We start from the raw sequence: 23,333 nt of genomic DNA, 5'->3' as shown, positions 1-23,333 counted from the left end.
CCAAATATGATATGTGTAGAAGTTGACCTCGTGTCTTGGGGGTCTTGATTTTCCTGCTGTCTTTGCCAGAGCAGAGGCGAGTAATCATTTTGTTTTCTTTTGCATTTCGATACAGGGATGTGTCAGCTGCTGACCTGGTCATCAAGAATCATCAAGGGATCAAGGCCGAGATGGAGGCCCGGACCGACAGCTTCAATGCCTGCATAGCTATGGGAGACGACTTGTTGGCTAAGGGGCACTACGCTTCTACGAAGGTTCGTGTAGTGGCAGTGCAAAAGACCGTGGTTATTGCGAGGAGCTAGAGACATATTTTGACTTCTTCCTATTAAGAAAAGTCTAGAAGCGTAGAGCTCATTCTGAGCTGACCTGTTTGTTTTTCCATTCTTGCTTGCTGAACAAGGTGAATCTTCAAACAGCTTCAAAGTTTTTCCTGCTCTGAAAGTCTCAGACTTTGTAATCTCAGCGTCACATGCCTGCCAGTCAAGGTCAGGTCTTTTAGCCTCCGCCCCGTGACAGGATCATGAAATTAGGGTGCCAAGTTTTGAAAAAAAATCTTGGGGTTGGTGTTTTTTGTTGGGAGTGTTTGCAATGGAAGCTAGCACTACTGTGGAAAAAATTGGCCACTATCTTGCTTTGGTATGTGCACTTTTTATGTTACGCCTTTCAATCTTACGCTTTAGCCAATAACAAAGCTTAAAATCGTGTTATTGTCTCTGTATCCAAAAGAGCCAATAGCTTGGGCTGATTCTGACCCAGTTAGGCATGGAAAGTTTTCTCTTTAACCACATCAAAACAACAGCATCCATTTGAATTTTCGCAATCTTACTTGGAGAAGTTGAGTATTCACCAGTCCTTCTGGAGAAAGCAAGTTTAGTCTCTGGTAATCTCCAGTGATTCCAAAACAAGAAAGGCCATGCTCACCAAGCTATAATTCAGCAAATGAGGACCCTAATTGTTGGAGGCAATATGCTGATGCTGTAAACCACTTAGGGAGGCTGCAAAGGACTTTGAAGCAGTATATGTCTAGGTGCTATTGCTATCTTGTTTCTCCATAGTTACTAAGTTGAGGGCCCCACAAGCAAGATGGGAGAGGCCAACCATCTGTCCTATTTGCCCAGTGCCATGTGTGCAATAGTTTCCCCTTGCTAATGTTCCTTAGCAACAGTACTCAATGCCTTTGAATATGCAGGTCAGAAGTAGCTATTTTACTGAGGAGCCATTGATATTATTTTCCTCCCTAAATTTGCTTAATTCTAACCAAATTATCTCAAATGTGCTTTTTCAACAGGAAACTGGACTTGTTTTTCTTTGAAGATGTTTCACTTCTCGTCCAAGAAGCTCCTTGAACTCTGACTTATATGGTGAGGAATGGAAGGATTTATATTCATTGCAGATAGCTGGTCATTTATGTTCTTTTTAGAAAGTTGTTGAGGCCACTTGGAAGTTTATCTGTGTCCTCAGGGTCACCCGAGGAGGTTCAGCAGTTTCAAGAAGGCTCCACACCCCATCTGCACTACTCAGGTGACTCTAAGGCCACAGACAAACCTCCAAGTGGCCTCAACGACCCTCTAAAAGGGTGCAAATGACCAGCTGTCTGCAAGGAATATAAATCCTTCCATTCCCCACCATCCAGTCAGAGCTGAAGAAGCTCCTTGGATGAGAAGCGAAATGTCTTCAAAGAAAAAACCCAGAAAGTCCAGTTGCCTCTTGAAAAAGCACATTTGGGACAACCAGAACCTGGATGACCGAGAATCTCTGTAGACATCCTACCAAATGAGTTTCTTTTTCTTCTTGCGACAGGTGAGTCTCACAGGTTAACAAAAGGAAAACCAGTAGAATCCTTGAGTGTTGCCTTGAAGCTCCCACCACTGGTGTGAATGGTGTCCTTCTGCTGAACATTTGGCCAGCTAAATTCCTTCCTTTTTTTTCTCCCCCACTTTTTTTGTGACTCAGATTGTGGAGAAATTATCTCAGTTGCAGGAACGACGCAAGGAGATCAACGATAAATGGCGAGAGAAAATGGACTGGTTGCAAATAGGTATGGGGGGGGGAGAAGACAAAGGGGGGGGTTGGAAGAGGTTTGGATGCAGTTTGGAGGGAGGCTTATGGCAGTGGGCAGCATGTCCATGACATACAGTAATTGGACTGACTTACACAATAGAACAGCGACAGTGGCATTGAAAAAAGCGACTTAGAACCACTTTTCACGCTTATGACCATTGCGCCATCCCCTTGGTCACGTGATCAAAGTTCAGACCCTTGGCAACTGACTCATCTTTATAACGGTTGCAATGTCCTGGGGTCACGCGATCCCCGTTTGCAACAAGCAAAGTCAGTGGGGAAGCCAGATTCACTAAACCACCATGTTATTAAGTTAACAACAGCAGTGATTCACACAACAATTGTGGCAAGAAAGGTGGCAAAATGGGGCAAAACTCACCAACAGAAAGTTTGGAGTTCTCCTTGTGTTCATAAGTCGAGGACTACTTGTAGGCATGAGCAATAAATCTTCTTGATAGCAGTTTAACTTACTATCCTGATTCTTTGCATGTGACATTTGCTGATCTAAATGGCATTTAAAAAGGAAGCCCAGCCCGACATGCTCCTTGGAAAGTCAAGTGTTTAACAAAACATCTGCTTTGTTAAAGGTTCAGGAAAGGTGGCTGTTTTGGGCACTGAAACCAGTTTAAGATCCAGAAAATGGCTAAATTCCCTCTCTCTTTCCTCCCCTTGCAGTTATGGAAGTGCTGATGTTCGGGCGAGATGCCAGCATGGCAGAAGCTTGGCTTGCCAGCCAGGAGCCAATTGTGCGCTCCACTGAACTGGGTGACAATGTGGACGAAGTTGAAAACCTGATCAAGCGACACGAGGGCTTTCAGAAATCGGTAGCCGCCTGGGAGGAACGTATTCTGGCACTGGAGAAACTCACCACGGTTCGTAAAGAAGAAGCACATGGCTTAGCTCACGATGTGAATACAGCCAATTGAGGTTTATAGACCTTGGTTTATGGCAGAGGTGCCAACCTTGGCATCTTTAATGCTTTTGGACTTCCTAGAATGCTGGCTGGGGAATTCTGGGAGTTAAGTCCATAAGTCTTAAAGTTGCCAAAATTGGATACCCCTGGATTATAGCTTAGTACAGTTGTATGGACCTGGTTGATTACTGGTAGTCCTGGCTTAGTGACCGTTCAAAGTTACTAGGGACCCCCACAGGTGTTCACAACCTAGATTTGAAGTTCTGATGGATGCTCCTTCCCTCAGTCACATAATTACATTCAGGGCAATAGACCACTGACCTGCATTTACAGCTGTTTGCAGTGTCCCACAGTCATGAAAAATGATTTGGGACTTATTTTTGCCAGAAACCAGTACTATTTTCAGCAAAAACAGTCTATTTGTGGACAATAGGTTCATTTAACAACCACACAAAAAATGTAAAATTAGATTGGTTGTATGGGTGCCCTGATATATAGCTATCATGACATTTAACAGACATTTCAAGCTCCGTTATTGTTGTAAATTGAAGACTATTGTAAACAGGATTGTGTGCCTTCCTGAGAAGTCATGATTAAGTACATTGGAGCATAATTTGTCATATACAGCGATCAGAATAAGATTAAAGAAACTGGAAATGTCCGGGTCAGTCCTTCCCCAGTTAACTGAAGCTTGGTCAGTTCCCAAACAGTTCCCAAACTCTGACAGAATCTTGTGTCATTTCTGAATAAATTCACTCATAAATTAATTCTCAAATAAAAGTTTTGGGAATCAAAATTTATTTCATCTAGTGCATGGATTGTCAGTTGAAATACTTGCTCCTTTCATTTTTTTTAAAATTACAAGCCCTTCAGCAATATATGGCGATGGTTAGATTGCTCATCTAATCCACTATCCATGAACTTCTCTGCATAATCTGGGGTCACTTTCTTTCTCTCTCTCTGCCAAATCTTCCTTGCAGTTTTTTGTAAGGATAAAAGGGAAGTGGGGATGGCAATTCATGGGGCTGTCATGAAGAGGCAGGACTATATTACAAGTCAAATGTATGGATCTTAAAATTGTAGTATTCCAAGACTGGGAAATCAATTTCCATTTATGATTTCTAGAAGCTGCTTTGGACAGCAAGATTGGTGGCATATAAAATTCATAAATAAGTCCTTCTGGATTAGTGTTTAGTGTCCTTTCAATTCTTGTGAGGGGTGATGAATTATTTGATGAGTTTTTCTCTCTCCACCAGCTGGAAGAGAATGAACATCGGCAGCGTGAGCAGGAAGAAGTGAGGAAGAGGACATCTCCAACCCCAACCCCATTGGAACCCACCGTCATGATACCACAGACACAAAATACAGATGGGCATCATCTACCCAGCAGCACTCAGACCAATGGGTAAGAGCTGAGGCCTGGGCCAATGTGGCAAGAAGGTAGCCGCAACATTGGCAAGGGCAAAAGGTGAAGCAGAGATGGTTGAATCTTAAAAATTATGATAACATCAGTTTGTTGCTTCCAAATTTGTATAAGGGAGAAGTAAAATTAGAATTAATAGCGGCCTTTTCTAAAATGTAAAGATAATCCTTGATTTATGACCACAGTTGGGAACAGAATATTCATTGCTAACCACGTCAGTTATTAAATTAATCTTGCTGGATTTTATGATCTTTTTGGCCATGATGGTTAAGTAAATAGCACTCAGACTTATATATGCTTTGCAGAGTGCTTTGCAGCCCTCTCTAAGTGGTTTACAGAGTCAGCCTCTTGCCCCCAACAACCTGGGTTGTCATTTTACCCATCTCGGAAGGACGGAAGGCTGAGTCAACCTTGAGCTGGTCAGGATTGAACTGCTGGCAATAGGCAGAGTAAGCCTGCAATACTGCATTCTAACCACTGGGAAGGAAGGAAGGAAGGGCCATGTGTGTATATATGTATCTACGGTTGGTTGGTTTGAGTATTTTCCCACGTCATTATAGTTGTGCTTTTAAAGTTGTAGCAATGTTTCGGCAGAATCTCATCTGCCATCATCAGGCTTCTGTATTGTGTTTGTCTACTATACAGAAGCCTGATGATGGCAGATGAGATTCTGCTGAAACGTTGCTACAACTTTAAAAGCACAACTGCAGGGAAAATACCCGAACAAAGCTGAATACCATACATGTAAATACCCATGAAAACTTAAGAAAACACACACACACACATGTATGTATGTATGTATGTATGTATATGTATATGTATCGCTTCACAGTGCTTTTACAGCCCTCTCTAAGCAGTTTGCAGAGTCAGCCTCTTGCCCCCAACAATCTGGGTCCTCATTTTACCAACATTGGAAGGATGGAAGGCTGAGTCAATCTTGAGCCAGTCAGGATCGAACTGCTGCCAGTGGGCAGAGTCAACCTGCAATCCTGCATTCTAACCACTGCACCACCACTGCAGTTGTTAAGTAAATCTGGGTTCTTCCATTGACTGTTGAAGGTTGTAAATGATGATCACATGACCCTAGGATGTTGCAACCATCATAAATACGTGCTGGTTGCACAGATTTTCACTGTAGACACGCTGCAAGTGCGAGGATTGGTTATAAGTCACTTTTTTTAGTGCTATTGTAATAACTTAAACCCTAAAGTGAACGGTTGTAAGTCAAGGACTACCTGCATGCAATTGCTGCTTTGAAACTTTGCACTACCTGGCACATCCTTCTCTTCCCCAGGAGCCCTGGAGAGCAAGGCTTAGGTCTGGAGGTGCCATCCCAAAATGGGCTTGACCCCGACTCCGAATCTCCGCAGGTAATGGAGGGGGAATTATCACAAGGTTGGGGTGGAAAACTGGAAAAAAGTCAGAAAGGGCTGGTTGGCTCCCAGGTTGTGAGGGGGGAGGTCTTGGAAACACAGGATGGCAAAATCCAGCCGAGAGAGAGATGGGTGGTTTAAGACTGTGACCCCCAAACTCTTGGGCACCAGCGAACGGGTTTCATGGAGAGAAATTTTCCATGGACCGAAGGAGGTGTGGTTTCACGTGCTTCCTTTATTCCATGGAAGGGGCTTCGTTTGTTTGTGCAGCCTGATTTCTGGCGTGCTGTGGTCCAGTGCCGGTCCATGGTTTAAGAAATATGAAATAGAAATAAAAATTGTGATTATAATTGCTAATTTAATGGCTGAGCATTGTATGAATCCATACAGACGTTTGGGGTTTGCTTAATGCAATGAATGAATCAGGCCTCTCTAATTGCAGAAGCCCTTTCATTGTAACCCAGTGACTGAGGTTTTCGCGGGTATTTGTATGTGGATCTTTGGTTATTCGGGTTTTCTCCCACGTAAAATTGGAAGTATTTTGGCGACGTTTCGACGAAATCTCATTCGTCATCTTCAAGCTTGTGTCTTTGGCTTTGTGCTTCTTGGAGTAATGTGAGCTTGCATTACTCCAAGAAGCTGCAAGCTCACATTACTCCAAGAAGCACAAAGAAGCACAAAGCCGAAGACACAAGCCTGAAGATGACGAATGAGATTTCATCGAAACGTCGCCAAAATACTTCCAATTTTACGTGGGAGAAAACCCGAATAACCAAAGATCCACATATATATATATATATCCATATATATTGTTTCAAAGTGCAAAACACCTTCCTCCTACTGGGAGCCAATTAGCGTTCCCGGGAAATAAGAATGCTGCCGTTGAACAGGTGGTTGAACCGTGATTTTAACCCAACCCCAACTGTTAACAGATTTCGGAATCATCAGCTGCAGTCAATGGGTCCCAGTTGGATTCTGTATCCAAGGGCAAAGAGCCAAGCCCATCCGCCTCACCTAAGCTCAGCTCCAAGCCAGCTGTCTTCAGCACGGATCCCACTCAGTCGGTCACGCTGCCCCCACGAATGCCAGACGACTCCGCTTCAGAGCAGATGGGAGGAATATTATATCGGAAGCAGGAAATGGAATCCCATGGCAAAAAGGCAGCTAACAGGTGATGTATGTGTGGAAGGATGTGACCAAAGGGGTTAGAAAATCCCATAATTCCACCTAAGCGGCAAGATCCAGAGGAGGGGTCCCTCCTAATTTGCAGGACATGAGAATGATCTGATGGAGACTGAGAAGCCACCATGCTGGGAAGCTGAAGGTGGCCTTCCCTGGCGTGGAGGAAGGGCTCTATTGCATGGACTTCAGTTCCCAGAATCCTTAGTCCATATAGACCTTGCTGAGAATCCTGGGAGCTGATATCCCCACTTTTTCTAAGTAGCTGGGGTGGAGGAAGCTGCAGCACCATTGGTTCTCTGAGAATTTCCCTGCAGCTCTGTGAAGCAATAAACAAAGACAGGAAAACATGAGAAGTGCACCAGCAGGACTCAAGGAGATGAGGATGGATGATGAGGATAGGTTTTTAAACAGTTTAGAACAACAAGAAATAAAAAAGGGGCAAAGATGGTCAAATGACAAATCAGGCAGACACAAAAGACAGTCTAACTCAGGGATGTTAAACTGGCGGGTCACTTCCTGGCCACACGCACCCCCGGTTTAGCAAAGGGGGGGAAAGTCGCAATACGTCACGGGACGATGATCTGTGGACTTGAGTTTGACACCCCTAAGCTAAGTTAAAAGGAGGGTTCAGTCATCCCCCATCCTGGTAAAGAACCAGCTCTCCAGGGCCTCTGAAATTTTGTGTGCGTGCTTGTGTGTGGCGTGTTACGTGTTACTCAGGAGGGGCCTCATTCCTGTACTTTCAGGATCCCATTAGATCAGGGTTTCTCAAATCATGGCAATTTTAAGCCGTGTAGACTTCAACTCCCGGAATCCCCCAGCCAGCATGCTTTTAATATGCCTGGAATTCTGGGAGCTGAAGTCCACATGTCTGAAAGCGGCTAAGGTTGAGAAGCACTGCAATAGTGTTTTATTAACTGAATTTAATTTTCAATAAAATTAATTATTAACTGAAGGAACTCAGAATGCATCACCTCTGCCAATTTGAACCAGCCAGGCATCTACTTTCGAGGGGAAATATTCGAATGGGGAGGACAAATGGAAAATGCTTCCGCTCATTCTTCTTGTCTGGCCTTCCCAGATCTTGGCAGACCATCTATTGTGTGGTACAGAAAAACAGCTTTGGGTTCTACAAAGACGGCAAACATGCCACCAACAGCATCCCCTACCACGGGGAAGCACCCATCAGCTTGCAGGGCGCGCAGTGCAACGTGGCTCTGGATTACAAGAAGCGCAAGCATGTCTTTAAACTCGGGTGAGATTTCCAGCCTTATGGTCAAGTAGTGTCGGCTGCATTTTTTAAAAACATTTTTTTTTGTTTAAGTGGAGGGTTTAGACATTCCTCCGCTCACACCAATTGATCCTTGTTGGCTTTTCTTGTCTTGGCAGATTAACAGATGGCAAAGAATATTTATTCCAAGCGAAGGATGAGGTGAGTTGAAGTCTAGAGATTTGTTCCATATCAGACTTTTCCAATCTGGGCAACTTTAAGACGTGTGCATACTGGCTGGGGAGTTGAAGTCCACCTGTCTTAAAGCACACAGTTGGGGGATGTTGGGGGATTCTGGGTGTTGAGGTCCACCTGTCTTAAAGCATATTGGCTGGGGATTTTGGGAGTTCAGTTCACCCATCTTAAAGCATCCAAACTGGTGGATTCTGGGAGTTGAAGTCCACCTGTCTCAAAGTTGCCACGGTTGAGATTCTAAAAGTTCTTTTATTCCATCTTCCAGTTCTATCCTGCTTTTGGTTGGGGTTTGGATGATTGGCTGGAAATATTCTTTTGTCCCTCATGCCCCGCCCCCCCCGCCTTCTTTTTATTCCCTCCCTTCCAGGCAGAGATGAGTACTTGGATGCGAGTGATCAATGCCGCTGCTGCGTCCGCCCTCACCCCACAAGACCCCGCGGAAGATCAGCCTGCGCTCATCAGCAAAGGCATGACGCGAGCCATGACGATGCCAGCCGGGGCCCCGCACAGCGCCTCGGAAGGGACTGTCACCCTGCGTAGCAAAGAGGCCAAGGAGAAGGACCGCGAGAAACGTTTCAGTTTTTTCAAGAAGAATAAATAGGAGTCTTCGGTGGGAGAGGGGCAGGGGGGGGTCTCTGCTGCTGTTGGCGAAATCTGTACAGGCCTGAGCAGTGATATGGGGTGCGGCAAGGGGCTTGATTCGGCAAGGGGAGCTGGTTGTGGGGGTTGGGTGAAACCAAAGCGGCCGTGGCTCTTTTCTTAAAATCCTGCAGATTGCATGAAGCATCTCTGACATTTACCAGGAATGCCTTCCGTTCCAGGCCCCCTTCCTTCCCCGTAACAACAACAACAACAACAGAAATCAAAACCAAAACAGGCCACGTCGTCTTGGTCGAAACGGGAGGGTGACCCAGTGGCAAAGACGGTTGTGGCGGCGCAAAAGGGTGGGGGGAAGGCCTCCCCAAGGAGCGGGGCAGCAGATTGTCAGATGCTGGTCATCTAGTGGGGAGAGCGGAGGTCCGTGCGTCTGCACAGGGCTGATCCCAGACCGGCCTTTTTAATGACGCTGGCCTCTTGGTGGGTTCTGGTAGCAGCGACCCCAGTGAAAGTCCCACAGGTCCAAAAGTCGGGCTTCGGGAGTCGATTCTACTACCTTGGCTCACTCACTTCCTCCTCCATCATCTGTGCTCCAAGGCTGTGAGATTTTTCCCTCCTCTCTCTCTCTCTCTGCAGGCGAAATCCCATTTGGAAAAAAGTGATCAGTCTATGCGCCACTTCGGCCCCCCGTGCAGAGCCAAGAGAAGCCTCTTCTCACCTGCCCCCTTTCAAAGTCCCGCCTATATACACACTTCACGCAGCACACAGACACCCACCCACCCCCCTCTAAAAATCAAACCCAGGATGCGCAACGCAGTGCCATTCGTCCCCGGAGCTTAAGTACCACTTGTGCGCCTGTAGTTTAGGAGTGCGCCCCCTCCTGTGGGAAATGAAGCCGGGCCGAGGATGCTGAGCTTGCCAAGAGCCTTTTTACGGCTCACGTAGCAGGGTATGGAGGCAGGAAGGCAGAAACACTGGGGAGGATGATATATATCCCCCTGAAGCCGAGTCTTGGGACCTGGCTGGCTGCCCTCCAAAGTTGCCTCGCAGTGCCTAAAAGTTAGGATCTCTCCGGCGCTCCAGGGTGGGGATCGTCAGTTAAGATCCCCGATGCTTGCTAAGAGGTTCTCGACTAGGAAGCCCGAGCTAGATCCCTCTCGACCCAGGGAGCAGCAATCAATGCCAGCCCCTTCTTTGCTTTAAAATCCCACCCCCCTGTCCACGCAACACATGGCAACGCTGTTATAACCGATTCTGTTCTGGATTTGGGGTCCTTTGGGGGCAAAACTTTCCCCGACTCGCACGCTCCAGCCCAGGTGATGCCGGCTGAGAAATTGGAAGGCGGGGTTCCAATGCACTTGGTGGCTCTCCATGCTTGGGGAGGCTGGTTTCCTAGACCCCTCCCATGCCCCAGCCTCTATTCTATGCAAAATTCATTGACCCACACTCACCCCCTTTTGTTAAGTCTCGGAGGGCACCAAGTCCTCGGAGTCAGAACAGGAAAAAACCACCCTCCTACCAGTAAGGAAGATTGCCAAGCGGTGGAGTTTCCTTTCCTCGGGCAACCTGGGTAGCATCATCGCTCTCCAGTCGATCACTTAAGAGGTTTGAAGGTTGATCTTTGCCTCCCGTGGCTACGTGCCACAGATCTCCCCCCCTCCCCCAAGCGAGCCCACTCTCTACGAGCGGCAGAAGAGAACAGCTTGCAGGGCCTAACGTAGAAAACAGGAGGGCAAAATCTTTCCCTGGAGCTCTGCTGTATTGCAATGAAATTCTCATTCATCCACTGGCGAGCACCCAAGTTGGCACATTGGGTTGGCTGGATGCCGCTCGCACAGTCGCTTGCCAGGGTCTCCTGGACTGGAGCATGACACACACACACACACACCCACACACACTTCTCTTCCCGTCTCCCCGGCCTTGGTCCCTGGACCTGGGTGTGCCTTCCATTGGTCCTCTGATGTCTCCCTGCATTGCCACCTCACCTCTGCAGCTTTGCCTGGCGCAGAGAGCATCGCCTCTCTTCCCTTCGGGCACAATTTAGGATGCCAAAAGCAGCCTTGGCGCACGGAATGGGGTTGCAGAAAAGACCCAGAGGGACGGCCTGCCTGCCTTCCGATGCGCAGGAATGTTGTTTTTCTTTCTTTCTTTCTTCTTTTTCTTTTCCATGCTACTTTAGAGGAAAGGGATGGGGGAGACCTGGCCTACAAGTGAGACACCCTTGCCTTCTTCGGCACGCCCCTCATGGGCCCCCAGCAGTATTCTCTGTGCTTGTTGGGGACTATTATCCATGTGTTTGCAGTGACATCTGTTCCAATAATTTTTTTTGGAGAAATAAAAAGAATCTGTGGAGAACTGTGGAGTGCTGCTTTTTCCTTCTCCGTAGGGGCAGGTCGCAAAAATGGAGCTTTGGGGACCCATCGCCGTTCTCCAAACGGATCAGGTTCATCTCTTGCTAACCCATCGTGTTTTCCCAGTTGGAGTCCTGGAAAGGCTGTTGTCATTGGCCTTCCAGGGATTTGGTAGGATGTGCAAAGTTCTCCCATGTGCACGAGATGGTCCAGCAAGTAAAATCTTCCCCAGTCCCTCCCTGCTCTATGCTTTTAAATCAAGGGTGGACAGCTATGGACTTCAACTCCCAGAATTCCTGATCAAGCATGGCTGGCTCAAGAATTCACAGAATAACAGAGATGGAAGGGACCTCAGAGGTCTTCTAGTCCAACCCCCTGCTCAAACACCCTAGGCCTATACCATTTCAAACAAATGGTGGTCTAATCCAGGGATGGGATTCAAATTTTTAACAACTGATTCTGTGGGTGTAGCTTAGGTGGTGGGCGTGGCTTGGTGGTCATGTTATTGGCTGGGTGTGGCCAACTCAATATCACTCACATCGAGCCACGCATCTCCTCGCCTGGCCTCTCGTGACTGGGGATGCTGCAACAGTCGTAATTGTGAAAAAGGGTCATAAGTCACTTTTTTCATTGCCATTGTAACTTTGAATGGTCACTCCACACAAGCAAAGTACCAGCAAAGGAAGGGGAAAAAAACTCCAGAGAAGTTCCTGAGACCGGAAGTTTAGTCCTGCCAAGAATGTAATAAGTGTTAACGGAGAGGCAGTTTCTGTAAGCAACCCCAGAATGTTTCCTTCCTGCCTTCCTTACACGATTAGGCCAGTAATTTCTTCTAACAACCGGTTCTCCCAACTGCTTAGAATGTTCTCAACTGGTTCTAGTGAATAGGTGCAAACTGGTAGAATCCCACCCCTGGTCTAATCTCTCCTTAAAAGCTTCCAGTATTGGAACTCCTACAAGTTTTGGAGACAAGTCCAGAATTAGTTATTCTCAATTTCCACCCCTTTTACTTCATTCTGATCAATGACTTGCGTCAGCAATTCAAGGATCTAATGAATCAATTCAGTATATTATTTGTTTTCTCATCAGTGGCTTGTCTTTCCAGACTTCAAGGAAGAAAAAAAGTTAAATACTCCCTTGAGGTGAGCTTGATTCCCAGTGACTACAGACACAACTTAGATTCTTTAGACCAATGATGGCAAAACTTTTTGTTGCGGTGTGCTGACACCCACAATGCAATGCACGCCCCCCCGTGCATGCGTGCACAACACCTCCACAACCCCCTTACCTGCACTACGCATGCGCATGCCTCCCAGATGATTTTTGGCACGTTTGAGGCCTTTTTTGGCCTCCCAGAGCCTTGAGGGAAGCCTCTGCAGCCTTTGGAGGCTGAAAAATGGGCCTGTTTTTTGGCCTCCAAATATCGGAGGTGATGAAAATGGGCCTGTTTTTTGGCCTCCAAAGGCTGCAGAGGCTTCCCTCGAGTCCCTGGGAAGCCGAAAAAGGCCTCAAATGGGCCACAAACCAGCTGGGAGGTGCGTGCATACGCAGTGCAGGTAAGTTTGGGTCTCATGTGCCTGCACAAAATGGCTCTGTGTGCCACCTGTGGGACACGTGCTATAGGTTTGCCATCACGGCTCTAGACAAATATTGGTTAGAAGAATTTTCCCCCCTCCAACTTTGCCTGGTGGTCCCCCATCCAACCAGCCTGATTCTTAAGTTTATTTTCCTTTGAAGAGCTTCACCTGTTGGTTTGTTGCTTGAATTATAATAGGGCTGTAGAGAAGTGGGGATAACATAATTTCCCAGCCTTTTCCAAGAACTTTTATGATATCCCAGTCAAAACCAGTAAAAAAAGGGTATCCACCCTTGGCAACTTTTAAGACTGGTGGATTTCAACTCCCAGAATTCCCCATGGCTGGCTGAGGAATTCTGAGAATTGAAGTCCACCTGTCTTAAAAGTTGCTGAGGGTGGATACCCCTTAGATTAGAGTAGGTCTCCACCTGGCACTTGAGTGTGGCAACTCAGAATTCCAGCCAGCGTGGTTCTGGGAGTTGAAGTCCTACCACGCTTCAAGTTGCCAAGGTTGGAGACCCCTGCATTAGAGAAGGGCTGAGAAGCCAGGCTTCCAAGTCTCCTTCAGCCAAAAGACTTATGGAGTGAGTGCTTCTTATTTGCCTACCTCACAGGGTTGTTGTGAGAATAAGTGGGATGCTTGTTGGGATGGGGAGAAAAGAGTAATAAATAATTATTCAACGAATGCATATAAAGAAACTTCCTTTTCACCCAGGAACACACCCATAACCTTCCCCCCCACCCCCTGCTCTTCCTTGTGGATCGTTCCGATTAGGGCTTCGTCCACCCCTTTTAAAAAATTCATAATGGAACCGTCCAGTTCCTCCTCTTCGCTCCCCCTTGAACAGTCTGTCCCCCCACCCCCAGATCCTCTCGCATGGGACAGTCTGCCTCCCCCCCGCATCTGCTCGAATGGAAGAGACTGGCCTAACTCCTCCCCTTCCGGTTTTGTCTTTCTCCCCCTTCGCCCTTCCTTCGGCACTGGTTAACTTTCGGCCTTTCTTAAAAAGGTGTCAAACTTCGAATGACCAATTATATTCCCCGTCCTCGGATTTATTACCACCTTTTCCGGCTGACTTCCGGCAAGTGTTGACATTCCTTCGCCTAACACGATTGGCCGAAGGGTTGATGTACAACGCAAGCAAAGGCAGGGTCATTTCCCATCGCCTCATACAAGACGATAGCCAATCGCCTTTGGAAGTTGCTATAGTCGACGAGCTGATTGGGTACCCGTTTTCCAGACACTTTCCGCTCTGGCCATTCGTACTGGCCGGCGTCTCTCGACGGAACCAATCAGAACCCAGGAGAAAAGGAGGTGGAGAAGGAGGTGAAGTTTAGTTGCCGCCGCCGCCGCTGCCATTTTGTGCTGAGGTTTGTAAAAGTGGAAGAAGCGGGCGGCGGGGGAAAGTGCGTGGTGGAGGGACTCACCTCGCGGAGGCCTGCATGCAAAGCGGAGGCTTTGGCCTTCTGCCTCGACTAAGACCAATATTTTCTGAAACTAAGGCTGAGGGCGCACATAGAATAGAAACACGCCCTCAGCCATACATTCCACACAAGCTTACACAACCATGGCCTCTGCTCGTACAGAGTTCGGCTGGTATATTACACAAACATACAAACACACACACTATCTATAGATAGATACAGAAATATAGAGATACATGCACACACACCTCATGGCCTCCGCTCGAACAAAGTTCTGGTATATTACACACACATACATAATTTTTCTATAGATAGAGTGATAGATATATAGATACGTACATATGCACACATGCATAAACCATAGCCTCTGCTTGTCCAAGTTCTGATATATGACACACACATGCATATACATACAGTCTCTATAGATAGATGAGATTAAATGATACGATAGATATAGATTAAATGTCATGTGTGGTGTATGTGTGTATATATATGATACATACACACAGACACCACACGCATGGCCTCTGCTCATACAAAATTCTGATATATTACATACACTTATAAATACTATACACACATATAAATACACAGACACAGACATAACCCAATTACAGAACAACCTGTATATTATACCTATATTTTCCTGGTATCTCCTGCAAACAGTGGTGGCAGCTTCTTCCACAGAGTTAGGATCACTGAAAATCAGTGCTTGAAGAGGCTGAAGAGATTCACCAAGCAAAACTTAATTGTCTTCGGTTAATAGAATCTCTGGGCCGTTTTTCCCCCTTCTGGCGAATTGTCCATTGATGTTCGATTTCGGTGGTTTAGAGCCAACTAACCCTTCCTTCTTTGCTCCCCTGCTCAGCTCCAGCCACCATGGTGAAACTTTTCATCGGCAACCTTCCCCGGGAAGCCACCGAGCAGGAAATCCGCTCCCTTTTCGAGCAGTACGGCCGAGTCCTGGAGTGTGACATCGTCAAGAATTATGGGTTTGTGCACATTGAAGACAAGACGGCCGCCGAGGATGCCATCCGCAACCTGCACCACTACAAGCTGCACGGCGTCTGCATCAACGTCGAAGCCAGCAAAAACAAGAGCAAGGCTTCCACCAAGCTGCACGTGGGCAACATCAGCACCAGCTGCACAAACCTGGAGCTGCGGTCCAAGTTTGAGGAATACGGCCCCGTGCTTGAGTGTGATATCGTGAAAGATTATGCCTTTGTGCACATGGAAAGAGCTGAGGATGCCGTCGAGGCCATCAGAGGCCTCGACAACACAGAATTCCAAGGTGGGAAGTGGGGCTAGGGTGGGGCGTGGAAGCTGGAAGCCAAACTTGTCCCCCTTCTGGCTTTCCTCCCCAAGAGGAGGTTATTTTCAGAGCTCCCAAGGGTCATGGGGGGAAGGGGGCGCACAGCTGGTAATGTCTACTAATTCACTTCCATCCTTGAGTCAGATAGCTGATGCCAGTTACAGATAGTCCATGATTTACAATGGTTCATTTAGTGACTGTCCAAAGTTACAACAGCACTGAAAAAAGTGACTTACGATCGATTAATAATCGTTCTCTTAACTACGATAATATCCTTTCTGTTCCTTGAATGCTTAACGGAATGCCATTACGATAAGGCAACTAAAACCAATGTAAATTATAGAAATACTATAGCACTGGATGCAGCAAATAAATTAGAAAAAGACTTAAAATTCAAAGGCTTTCCAGGTTTGTAGGTTATCCACCTTGTTCCTCTACTTCATTAGAGTGGAAAGGAGAAAGGACATATTTATTGTCCTTGCTTTTTTAAAAACCTATTAGAAGAAGCAACACCATAGAAATTGTCTGTACTTACACCTGCCGTTGATTTTATTGATAAAAAATATGCAGGGTGGTTGATCCAAGTTGTTTCAATTAGTGGTTGGCGTCATGTGATGCTTGGCCTTGGGATATTATGAGCAGAGTTTATTGAGTAAACCATAGTTGGCTGGACTTGCATGGGATGCTAAGCCATCTTCAACAGTCTATAATGACTAGATTCAGGCAACCTAGTCTGAATATCTAGCTCAAGAAATCAGGAGTCCAGGCAGTTCAATTGAATATGTAGGTTTTATTGCACGCTAAAGCTCTCTACAAGAATCTGAGCTATTAACAGTCAAAGCAAGTAGGCGGTAGATAAGAGTCAATCGAATTCAAATGGGCTGGCTTTATATCTGTTTTGGGCGTGAAGGGACTAGAGACTGATGATGTGTTTGACTCCTCCCTCGGGCTCAGCCTGGTCATCTCCCACACGAGACCACATCCTGGCTTAGAAACATGAGGGCAGTTAGCTGGTGAGATATTGAGGTATATCAATCAGTTTTTTGTGGCCTCTCTGACAAAGGAGTGGATCTTGATCCTAATCTCCTTTTCTTCCCTCCTCCCATTTCCTGTCTGTTCATTAATAAATGTGTGGAAAGGCTTCCATGCTTCTTGTATTCCCACGGCCTTTGTACTCCTGTCTGGTGTTCCCTGTAGCCAACATTACCCAGCCTTCTCCATCCCGGACCCTCAACCACCCTTCTCTCCATTGATCTCCTGTTGCTTTTGGATTGACCCCCCACCTTGCTGTGATTTGATGCCTTCTTTCCTCCTCCTCCTCTGCTGTTTCCTAATGCCCTGCATTTAAGCATTTAAACAAGGGAAATACTTCCTTGGTCTAGCTAGTGCATTTATCTACCTTTCTGCTAATAGCATTTTATGAAGTCTCATTGATTTGATACAGGCAAGTCTCAAATGCAGGTAATCCTTGACTTACAACAGTTTAGCGACCATTCAAAGTTACGGCATTGAAAATGTGATCTGTGACCTTCCACACTTAAACAACCATTGTAGCATCCCCTTTGTCATGTGATCAAAATTCAGACGCTTGGAAACCGATTCACATTTCTGCAACCTCATGTGGTCCCTTTTTGCGACCTTACAAACTAAGTCAAAGAGGAAGCCTGATTCACTTAACAACTGAGTTATTAATTTAACAACTGCAACGATTCCCTTAACAAATGTGGCAAGGGAAGTCGTAAAATGGGGCAACATTGACTTAACAAATGTTTCACGTAGCAACAAAAAATTGGGCTCAATTTGTGGCCGTAAGTTGAGGATTACCTATATGCTCTATTGTTGAATTTCAGAACTGAAGCAACAATATCGGTATTTAAAAACAAGGTCTTTTAATGATCCAGGATAGAGTCTGATTCTCTAGATGTCTGAAGTAGATGGAGAAAGTGATACGAGCGGCATTTGGTTTTTCTCTCTTTCCTCGGTCTCTTTGACTACCATGGATGAAGAAAGCACAGGCAGGGGCCTGGACTGGTGTTTGTGTTTGTAGCTCCATCCCTCAGGAGCACCAGGTCTCCAAGGACTGTTCCACAGAATAAAGGGAAGGTGCCTGAATCCTCCCACATCAGCCTGCAAAGGAGTGAGGCCAGGGCACTGCCATGCCTCCCGAAGAGTCAAACTGGAGAAGGAAGGAAGAACAGTGGGAAAATAAACCTCAAAACGGTTTAGCTTAAGTGTAAGAATCATTCCTTTAAAATTCAGCAACTCCGATTGTTTCCGAGTTCCTAGAAAACACAGGAAGCTGCATGACCCACACAGGTGTCTCGGAAGTAAATCGCATTCTGGCCAACAAGATTCTCAGGTTTTGATTTGCAATTCACTCATTTGCTTTGTGGGCCTACCAAAATATTTTCAGGGCTTAGTGGCCAGCATCAAATTAGAGAGACAAATGAAACATACCTTAAAAGTAGGTAGAGTCGGTTTCTCGCTGTCAAAACGCTTCATTTCGTGAGTATAACTCACTGGTCACTCCGGACCAGGAGAGGCATTGGGTCCTTAAACAGCTGTTGGCTTCCCTCTGACCCACTGAGTCATGGTGGATGATTTCCTGTTTTTTTTTTTTTTTTTAAATTTATATAAAAATAACTGAGCTGCTGTGCTTTTGCTTTGAATTGTCTTTAACAAATCTTTATAGCTGCCCTTCTTGCGTCTGTTTCTTCAAGGCAAACGAATGCGCGTGCAGTTGTCCACCAGCCGTCTCAGGACCGCGCCGGGATGGGAGACAAGAGTGGCTGCTACCGGTGTGGGAAGGAGGGTCACTGGTCTAAAGAGTGCCCGGTAGACCGCACGGGGCAAGTGGCTGAGTTGACCGAACCTTATAGCGAGCAATACGGAATGGTGCGCACCCCGTACCCTACAGGCTACGGGGATCCCATGTATTACGATGACCCCTATGGAATGGCGGATTACTATAAACGGTATCGCGCGAGAAACGCTGCGGCCTATGGGGCTTCTGCATACGACACTTATGCGGAGCACACCATGGCCCAGTATTCCCAGTACGCCCAGTACTCGCAAGCCACAGACATGGCCAGTCGCCTCTCTACCACCTTAGACCCCTACGAGAGGCCCCTGCTGCCAACCTCGGGAACTGCAGCCGCGGTAGCCGTCGCTGCTGTGGCCGCGACGTCCTCCTTTTACACCCGGGATAGAAGCCCTCTGCGTCGCTCGGCCGCTGCGGCTTCCACCGCTGGAGACGTGTACGGATACGAGCGCGTTCAGCTGTCTCCCGTCTCGCGATCCTCTCTCTACGATGTCCAGCGTTTCGGGTGGGATGCAGGCGCGGACAGGTTGCGATACTCCGCGTATTGAGTCTCGAGGTGAGAGTGCTTTTTTCATGAGTGGCTTGGAGGAGGAGGAGGGGGATGGCGCATTGGTGTGTCGCTGCTGGTGAGACGGGGGGACCTGCCTGAGGCTGGGTGGGTCTTCGGAGGAAATCTGCAGCTCTTAAGCCATAGCAGCCGAGGAACGGACCAGGCTGCTTGGTGGGGAGAGATGAAATTGAGAGAGAGACCACCATAGACCAGGGCAAACCATGCCAATTAGGAACGTCACCTTGCTATAAACATGGTTCTGCAATCTTCCAAAACGAGAGTGGTTCAGAGTGTCCCAGAGAGCCAAACCGACATGCCATGTCCAGGACATCTCACTTTGCTTCACACCAAGGATTTACCTCTAGGCACTACCAACCTTGGCCATTTCAGAGTTTCCTGGAATATTAGTTCCCAAATGAGTTTTGTTCCTACTTTTGTGCTTCGTTGCAGTCAGATTCAGGGAAGTCTTGCCCAAGAACAGTGGATTCCGCTGTTGTATTCCTAAAATCCTGACTAAGCTTTCCCCGTTGTTATTTTTCTCCTTCCTCTTCTCTTCCCATTGTCCCATATATTGCAATCTGCTCTCAGCACTGTGGGTGCCTCGATCCTTCCTCCTTGCCTGTTTCCCACTAGGCAACCGTAAAATTTGAAATTAGGGTGCAGCAACTACACCCCTACAAATAGAAGATGGAGTGGCTTTTAACCAAAGCTGCTTAGAAATCGAAGAGCAAGTTTGGATTACACAAGATGCCCCAGTGTGTAGCCTCTTGAGTCCCACCTGGGCCTGAGAGAAGTTCCATTTTGACTTTTTTGGTGGCCCTTCCGAAAATGCCTACTAGTTGAAGGGATAAAGATGCAAATTTGGCACTTAGTTACTTGAATCAGTCAATCCAGACCATTTTCTCCTACCAGTGGCTGAACCAGGTGCTTTACGAGCAGAAGTGCAATTCCCATCCATGAAATGGTGGACCTCTTCATTTCGCCACTTCTGCAAATATGTCCTAATTCTTAAAAATTCACAGATGCTTGTGGGCCTCAGCACACATTCTGGTGTTCATGATGCTTTGATTGCTTTGTTTTTGTCCTATCCTTAAGCCTGTGATTTATTTTCACTGGGTGACACCCTTCACCCCCACGGTTGAATTCTGCTGAAAGATGATATTCTTTTCTCTTCCTAAATGGCTCATAAATTCTGTTCCCTTCTTTTTTTAAAAGAAAAGAAAAGCATTCTAGTTATTCTCATCCCTTGAGAAATTCTTAGCGTTACTTTCTTCTGGGTGTTTGGTGGCCTTTCACGTAATTTTACACATTTTTCCTATGACCAAGCAACGAAAGTTTACTTGCAGTCCTTTCCCAACAGTTCCAAAGAGTAGATTCCTTTCCCCTGCAGTAGTTAAAATACTTCCTACAGCGTTTTCACTGGGTTTTCTCTCACTGTCCCGTAATATCCGTCTCCCTCATTAGACTGACTTTCATCCAAAAATGTAGTTTTGTGCACTTTGAAGGTTGGGGAAGGTGAGTAGCCAGTGCTGAGTATCCCACTGATTCACTTTGACTTGCCACAGAGGAACAATCAACGTTTTGTGATTTTTGTGGCATTTTTGGTGAAAAGTTGACCAGGATTACAGGTAGTCCTTGATTTACAGCCATTCATTTAATGACCGGAGTTACGACAGCACTGAGAAAAGTGACTTACTACCAGTTTTCACACTTAGGACTGTTGTCTTATCCTCATGGTCACATGATCAGACTTTGGGTGCTTGGCAACCACCTGTGTTTACGATTGTTGTCGGCATCCTGGAATTGTCATGGGACCTTCTGACAAGTAGAGTCAACGGGGAAGCCAGTTTATGTTTTTTTGCCGCTTTCATGTTTTAACAACTGTAGTGTGTTAGGATTCCAGTGATTGCCATAATTAAATCAGCCTCGAGCCAAGTTTCAAAAGTATCCAGAAGATTTATTAGGAGAAACATGTCCAGCATTAACCAGAATGAAGCCAACTCTGACACAAACAATTTATGGTAACCTCTGACCCTGTTTCCCGTCTCCCCTGGGTGTACCATCAATCAGTTTCTCCAACATTAAGGGGTAGGTGTCATCAATCACGTTCTCCAATGAAGGATTTTCCCCAGGCAGAAGGTCAGGTGCCTCGGCTACAATCTTTTTAAGATAAGCGTGGAATGTACTTCTGGTTTATATTTGGCGATCTGCTCCTTCAGTTTTCCCCCCACTCCTGCTTATGGCAACTGGGAAACAAGCATAGGAATGTTTTAGGAGTTGACATAGTGATTCATTTAGCAGCCAGGTCAAATACTCATCTCTTAACGTCTGTGTTGAAATGAATGTTTTATTTTAAGCTTGAAAATAACACCTTCCTGCTCTGCCTTCCTCCTGAAGATGGTCCATAGTCCCAGGGAGGAAGGGATCCTTCCAGAACAGGTGCAAAAAAAGCGGTTAATATTTTGACAATCTTTCCCCTCCCGCCTCCAATCAAGTACACTTCCCGCTTAATTTCCCACCTGAGTTAAAGCTCTAAGGCAGTGGTCCCCAACCTTTTTTGTGCCACGGCCCGGTACCAGCATCAAAAAATGATCCACGGCCCGGTACCGGCATCAGCACGCATGACAAGGCAAGGCGAGCCAAGCGACCGGCCAGCCAGCCGTCCCCCGCTTCTCCCCGCCACCTTCGACTCCTCCTTTGTACCTTTGTCGGTGGGCTTCGCTTCGGGACGGTCACTCGGCTCGCCTTGCCTTGGGGGCTGAAAGAATCCTCACGCCTTAGTTTCATTTGAAGCCCCCCCCCTTCGATGAAACTAAGGCGCGAGGATTCCTTCAGGACCCAAACGCCGATTTCCAAACGGAAAAGCTCACCCGGAAGCACTTTCTCGTCAAACAAGATGGCGGCGCCCAGCAAACCGGTGGCCCAGTAGGAAATGTTCCATGGACCGGTACCAGTCCACGGCCTGGTGGTTGGGGACCCCTGCTCTAAGGCATAGATCTCCAAGCTTTGGCCACTGGCTGGGGAATTCTAGGAGTTGGAGTCCCCAAGTCTGAAGAGTTGCCGAGGTTGGAAGACCCTTGCTCTAAGGAATGTGGGTGGGCTCAGCCACGGAAAGTGCCGTTTTCCTTTCCTTTTCTAGGCACTGAGCCTGCAAATGAACTGTGTCTTTTATTTTTCAGGTAGGCTATTTGAGGGCTGGACATCGGGTTCCTGCGGCGCGTTCACGTCAAAGCTATGCCAGGCTTCACGAAGTGTCGATTTTGTGTTTAGCATGGTCTCGCTAATGGAAATTCTGTGTCTCAGCGCCGCTTAGTGACAACTAACAGTCCGGTCCCCGTTCTGTTTTAAAGGAAACAACACATTCCTCCTCTCCCCCCTTCCCCCCAGGCATTATTGGTAAGAGGGGAGGGGACGGCTATAGGGATTGGGGAGAGAAGGTTGTTGATAACTGGCCTTGTGCCCTTGGCTTTGGCCGAGCTCAGTCTAACTGAGTATAGACAGAGGGACACCCCAGAATAAAGAAGAGACAAATACGTGGCCTTCCAAGGCTAACTTTGAGCCAATTTGTTCCAGTTCGATTTTGCAATTTCTCCTCCCCTATGTAGGCTCAATTTTGGAATAAAATAATTCCAGTTCCTTCTTTTTTTCTATTATGCGAAGACATTGTCATATTTGGTAGCTGCCTGCATTTGGACTATAGAAAGCTTTCCTTTTGCTATGGATATTATTAACCTGTGACTTTTTGTTCTTTTGAAATTGACATTTCTCTCCTTTTTCCCCCTTCTCCAATAAAATAAAACATTTTTAACAGATCCTTGAAAGTGTGTGCGTTGTGCAATTCAGGTTTGAAAGGACGAGCTCGCCTATTGTCAACACGCTTTACAATTTTGCAGCTGAGTAAAATGGGCTGCTGGGAAGAATGTGATCCTTTTCAAGAGCCAGAAGCTTTAAAGTTTATTTTCCCGGGTTAGGATTCATTTCCATTCAGAATTAGGCTTTTTTGAGGGTTTTTTTTAGATTATGTAAAATGTTTCATAATTCAAACTTCACAAACTAGATTTGAGCTCTTGCTGCTGGTTTTTATCCCTCAGTTTCTGCACATGTGAAGATTTCTCCAAAATATCTATTTTTGAAAGGAAAAATCAGCTTAGGTTCAGTCATATTAAAGTGTTAGAGGAGTTTATCTCAATTTTGGCAACTTTAAGACTCATGGATTTCAAGTCCCATGATTTCCCAGACAGATAGTCCATTCGTCTTAAACTTGCCAAGGTATTAGGCATGTTT

At 46.5% G+C, this 23,333-nt stretch overlaps 2 protein-coding genes across 3 annotated transcripts in view; both read left to right on the top strand.

Moving 5' to 3' along the window:
• Window positions 1–11,369, top strand: part of SPTBN2 (spectrin beta, non-erythrocytic 2) — a 72,852-nt gene extending 61,483 nt beyond the window's left edge. Inside the window, exons 28-36 of one of the 2 annotated variants that reach the window (XM_087913609.1) lie at window positions 116–254; window positions 1,954–2,038; window positions 2,737–2,933; window positions 4,231–4,379; window positions 5,692–5,767; window positions 6,703–6,941; window positions 8,034–8,207; window positions 8,342–8,384; window positions 8,785–11,369. In XM_087913609.1, coding sequence (XP_087769735.1) covers window positions 116–254; window positions 1,954–2,038; window positions 2,737–2,933; window positions 4,231–4,379; window positions 5,692–5,767; window positions 6,703–6,941; window positions 8,034–8,207; window positions 8,342–8,384; window positions 8,785–9,018 — 1,336 coding nt within the window. In that variant the 3' untranslated portion in view covers window positions 9,019–11,369. The remainder of the gene's footprint in view (window positions 1–115; window positions 255–1,953; window positions 2,039–2,736; window positions 2,934–4,230; window positions 4,380–5,691; window positions 5,768–6,702; window positions 6,942–8,033; window positions 8,208–8,341; window positions 8,385–8,784) is intronic. The other variant, XM_026716428.2, reaches the window with a different exon arrangement.
• Window positions 11,370–14,211: 2,842 nt separating this feature from the next.
• LOC148124556 (RNA-binding protein 4B-like) lies at window positions 14,212–22,861 on the top strand. The gene is given in 5 exon segments (XM_087913612.1): window positions 14,212–14,312; window positions 15,235–15,657; window positions 18,399–18,449; window positions 18,452–19,055; window positions 22,229–22,861. Coding segments are annotated over 3 exon segments (1,059 nt in total). The 5' UTR covers window positions 14,212–14,312; window positions 15,235–15,245; the 3' UTR covers window positions 19,048–19,055; window positions 22,229–22,861.
• The last annotated feature ends 472 nt before the right edge of the window (window positions 22,862–23,333 follow it).

The sequence above is a fragment of the Pseudonaja textilis genome, chromosome 16 (genome assembly GCF_049901715.1).
Source record: "Pseudonaja textilis isolate UNSWEBS1 chromosome 16, rPseTex1.2, whole genome shotgun sequence".
Classification (NCBI taxonomy): domain Eukaryota; kingdom Metazoa; phylum Chordata; class Lepidosauria; order Squamata; family Elapidae; genus Pseudonaja; species Pseudonaja textilis.
The sequence above is the reverse complement of the archived record's forward strand: the minus strand, read 5'-3'. Positions and strand labels throughout refer to the sequence as shown.